We start from the raw sequence: 3,933 nt of genomic DNA on the forward strand, positions 1-3,933 counted from the left end.
GATGAGTTGGGGTTCCCACCGATTTTGCAGCATCCAAGCAGGGAAGTTTTGCCAGCTGGGGAGGATTAGGAAGCAGACTCAGATCTGCACACCGATACATGATTTTTTCCCTCCTCTCTCCTTTTTTCTGTACCCTGCCCATCCCCTCTGCCTGCACCCCTAGCTTTGGGGATGCTGCAGGTTGGAGGGTTGGCTCCTTCCTCTCTCTAGCCAAGAAATTAGGGCAGCCGCCGAAGCGGTGAGCTCCGCTGGTGCAGATACCCGGTGTTTCCATCTGACAGCTGGGCAGCACTGCTGCTTGATATTCTGGTCAGGCACCGAGCGCGGCGGCAGCAGCAGCTCCGGGGAAGGAGGGAGTGGAGCCACCCTCAGCTGTCAGCTCGCCTGTCCCCACCGCCTCGATCCTTGCTCTGAGCTGAGTGGGCACTGGAGATGCCACCAGCTCCCCAGTGATGGGGCTGCTGGAGGTGCTGGAAACCTGCTGCCCCTTGATCCCCCCATCCCTCTGGGTGTTGCAGAGGGAGGTGTCCAGGATGGGCTGTGCCAGGTTTGGGGTCCTTTCTAAGGGGGTGATGGGTGAGGCAGCCTTGAGGAGGTCAATGAAGATACCAGCGGTATGGAGCAACCTACGTATACGGGCCAAGCAATAGAGCTGGGGCACAGAGATGACTGTCATGCCTCTTGATACAATTGTAAGTGTCCACAAAGGGTGGCTTGGGGTCAGATACACACATCTTTTCCCGTAGCAGATCTAAGAGTCATCAACACAGAATCACAGAATGGTTTGGGTGGGAAGGGACCTTAAAGATAATCTGGTTCCAACCCCCTGCCATGGGCAGGGACACCTCCCACCAGCCCAGGGTGCCCAAAGCCTCATCCAGCCTGGCCTTGAACCCCTCCAGGGATGGGGCATCCACAGCTTCTCTGGGCAACCTGTTCAACATCAGGTGAAGCTCCCAAGAGCAATGCTTGACATGCCCAAAAAGGTGGCATGTGCCACAGCGGGCCATCGAGCCACAGCACTGCTCACCCTGAGGTGTAGTGGGTGGATACATGGGACCCGGAGGAGGTTGGACGTGAGATGTGGCTGGTGCCACGTGGGTCCTTCCCACCAGCTCGGGGAGTGTCTGCTCCAGGCACCTTGTTGGGAGCAAAGGGGACAGCTGGGGGGAGCAGGCAGGAGCTGCTGGCTCCAGGTGTGGACAGGATCCATCCCTGCCTCCAGGCACCTCTGACGGTCTTAATGGGCCACCTCGGAGCCCCATCCCTCTGAGTTAATGAAGACATGAACAGGAGACAGATGGCTGGCCCATGCGGTGGCATCTCCCCTCCTCAGGAGGCTCGGCTAAAATCCAGAGAGCAGGATGGTGCGGAGGTACGGGGAGGATGCAGCAGCTGGACATGCACGGGAGCCTCCTCGCCATCCCCTCCTGCAGCACAGCAAGGGAAAAGCCAGGGCCAGAGATGACCATAAGTGGGTTTTGTTTTTTTTTTTTTTTTTTTTTTTTTTTTTAATCTCAGTTGGTTTTGGTTGCGCTTTTGCTCAAAAAAGGCATTTTTTAAAAAATATATTAAACAGATACATTTTACTAAGATGTCTCTTGGCTGGAGCCACCGACAAGAAATGACACTCCCCAAATAAATAGGCTTAAAAAAACCCCTCCCAAACAAAACAAATAAATAAATACATAAATAAAACTTTTTTTTCTTTTTCTTTCTTTCTTTTGTTTTAGGTTTGTTTTTTTGTTTTGTTTTGTGTTTTTTTTTTTGTAAGGAATTTGCGGCCCAGAGATCTCCACCAGTGTCTGTGATGGCAGTGTGCATGGGGCAGGCACCAGGTCCTTCCTACACAAGGGGTGACGATGCCTCGGTACCGCAGCAGGTGTGAGATGCTCGTGGAGAGGTCCCAGGGGACCTGCGGTGTGGTCCCCTCCCCGGCACCACATGCGAGGGCACAGCTACAGGAAGGATTGAGAGGGATGCAAAAGCAAAGGCGCTGGTAGAAACCTCTCTTAGAAAGACTACAAAAGTTGGGGTGCCGAGGAGGCCACTGCCAGAGGATCCTCATGGCATTCCCCCTGGCCACTGGCGCATCCCCCCAGCCACCAACAGGACACTGGCATTGTCCCCGCACTCGAAGCCGGTCTGCACTGCGTGAGCATCCCTCCTCCATAGTCCCGCCGGTGTCCTCTGTCCGCTCAAGCCCTGTGTCTCTTTGGCCAGTTGCTGGGTGTACCATGGAAGCACGCAGTTGGCACTAAGGTAAGGCCTTGATTTAATTTTTTAGGGCAGTTATTTCTGCCCCCCCCAGCCCCTTTGGGGAGTCTTTTCTCCCTTCCCCTCACTCTGGCATCCAAGAAGCCCCGGCCGTTAGCTGCAGAGCTTGCCTGTCTCCTGCTCGACCGCGTTGGGCAGCTTGGCATTGAAGGCCCTCAAGGAGGACTGGATCCTCGCCACCTCGTTGTTGGCCAACTTGAGCCTGTGGCGGAGCAAACAAGTGAAGAGGTCGAGGCGGGTTTTGCCAGGGGGTGACAACCTGTTCACCCGGTCCCTGATCTCCAACAGCTGGAGCATGGCCGAGTCCTGGGAGCCCTGGGTGTAGGGATAGTCCAGCTGAAGGATCAGGTCACGAATAGCATCTGGCTCAAAGGGCAGGCTGTAGCCAAAGACTTGCAAGCTGTTGATTTTCATGTACCCCAGGTTCTTGGAGGGATCTGCCATCTCCAAAGGTTCATAGTAGATTGTCTCATTGGAGCTGTCATCCAAAGACTTGATGCGGCTCCGCAAGTAGACATGGACTGTTTCGAAGAAGGTCTTCCACTTGTTGCCCAAGGTGAGTGTCCAGTTTTGGCACTGGGCAGAGGCATCTACGGTAGTCCTTTCCCAGTCTGGGAAGCTGCCCTCATTGACGGGCATGAACCAGCTCTCCGAGTGGCTTCCCCCAAAGGGGTTGACGTAGATGGCCATGACAGGCTCCAGCGTGCTATTCTTGGTGAGGCAGATCTGCAAGGAGAGAGCCAACATCACGTGAACCAGCCCTGGCTTGTACTTGTTGCTCTTCAGGGTCAAGAGCATGCGTTTCCTCCAGGAGGGGTCGAACCAGCTCCCCAGGCGCATGTCGTTGCTGATGAAGATGGAGTGCACCTCGATGCGGCTGTCCCGTTTCTGCAGGAGGTACTTGAGCTCCAAGTCCTGCAGGTCGGTCTCCAGCCCCAGGTAATGCTCCAGCGAGTCGGCCACCTCCGGGCGGCAGAAGCCCTGGGTCAGCACGTAGCCGTGGTTGCAGGTCCCACAGCGGGTGCTGTTGTCCTCGGCGCAGCTGGCGCAGGCTGGCCCCTCGCCCAAGGCACATGGGATGGAGCCCTGGCAGGAGGGCTGGTCGGGGGGACATGTGCAGCTGTGGCTTTCTTCCAGGAAGGTCCCAGGCACGGTGGTCTCACTGCAGTACAGGAGCGACTGCGCGCGGCTCCACCAGTAAGGGAGGGACCTGGTGGAGAAGAGACATGAGAGATGCTTACATGGCATTTTTTGAGGTGTCCCCAACTTTCCCTCATGATGGAAGAGCTGCCCACCTTGTGTTCATTCTTCTGTACCGCTGGTGGCCCCCCATGAACCCAACCCCATTTTCCACCTCCAGGCTTGGACCCACCCTCTCAGGGCCACATCCCAGAGCAGCACAGCTGCCCCTGCTCCCTGTTTACCCCTGGGCATCCCTCCAGTGGGGCGGGAGATCCTCCAGTCCCAGCCATAGAGAGGTGGGCTGTGGGTCTGAGCCCCCCTCAGGGCTCTGAGCAGTGTCCCTGCCGTGGGACAGGGACGCCATGGCACCCTACCTCTCCTTCGGCAGTTTGAAGCGAGGTTGCCGGCGGCAGCGTTTGCTGAGGTTGAAGAGCCGCCGGATGAGTCGGTGGGTTTTCCTGGCGAGCAGCTTCA

At 56.6% G+C, this 3,933-nt stretch overlaps 1 protein-coding gene across 1 annotated transcript in view; it reads right to left on the reverse strand.

The window, feature by feature from the left end:
* Positions 1-2,370: 2,370 nt before the first annotated feature.
* BRINP2 (bone morphogenetic protein/retinoic acid inducible neural-specific 2) overlaps positions 2,371-3,933 on the reverse strand; it is a gene marked incomplete at its 5' end in the record, with an annotated part of 1,946 nt that continues 383 nt past the window's right edge. Inside the window, 2 exons of the mRNA XM_010077850.1 lie at positions 2,371-3,487; positions 3,834-3,931. Coding sequence (XP_010076152.1) covers positions 2,371-3,487; positions 3,834-3,931 — 1,215 coding nt within the window. The remainder of the gene's footprint in view (positions 3,488-3,833; positions 3,932-3,933) is intronic.

Source organism: Pterocles gutturalis, unplaced genomic scaffold (genome assembly GCF_000699245.1).
Source record: "Pterocles gutturalis isolate BGI_N339 unplaced genomic scaffold, ASM69924v1 scaffold10158, whole genome shotgun sequence".
NCBI classification, from domain to species: Eukaryota; Metazoa; Chordata; class Aves; order Pterocliformes; family Pteroclidae; genus Pterocles; species Pterocles gutturalis.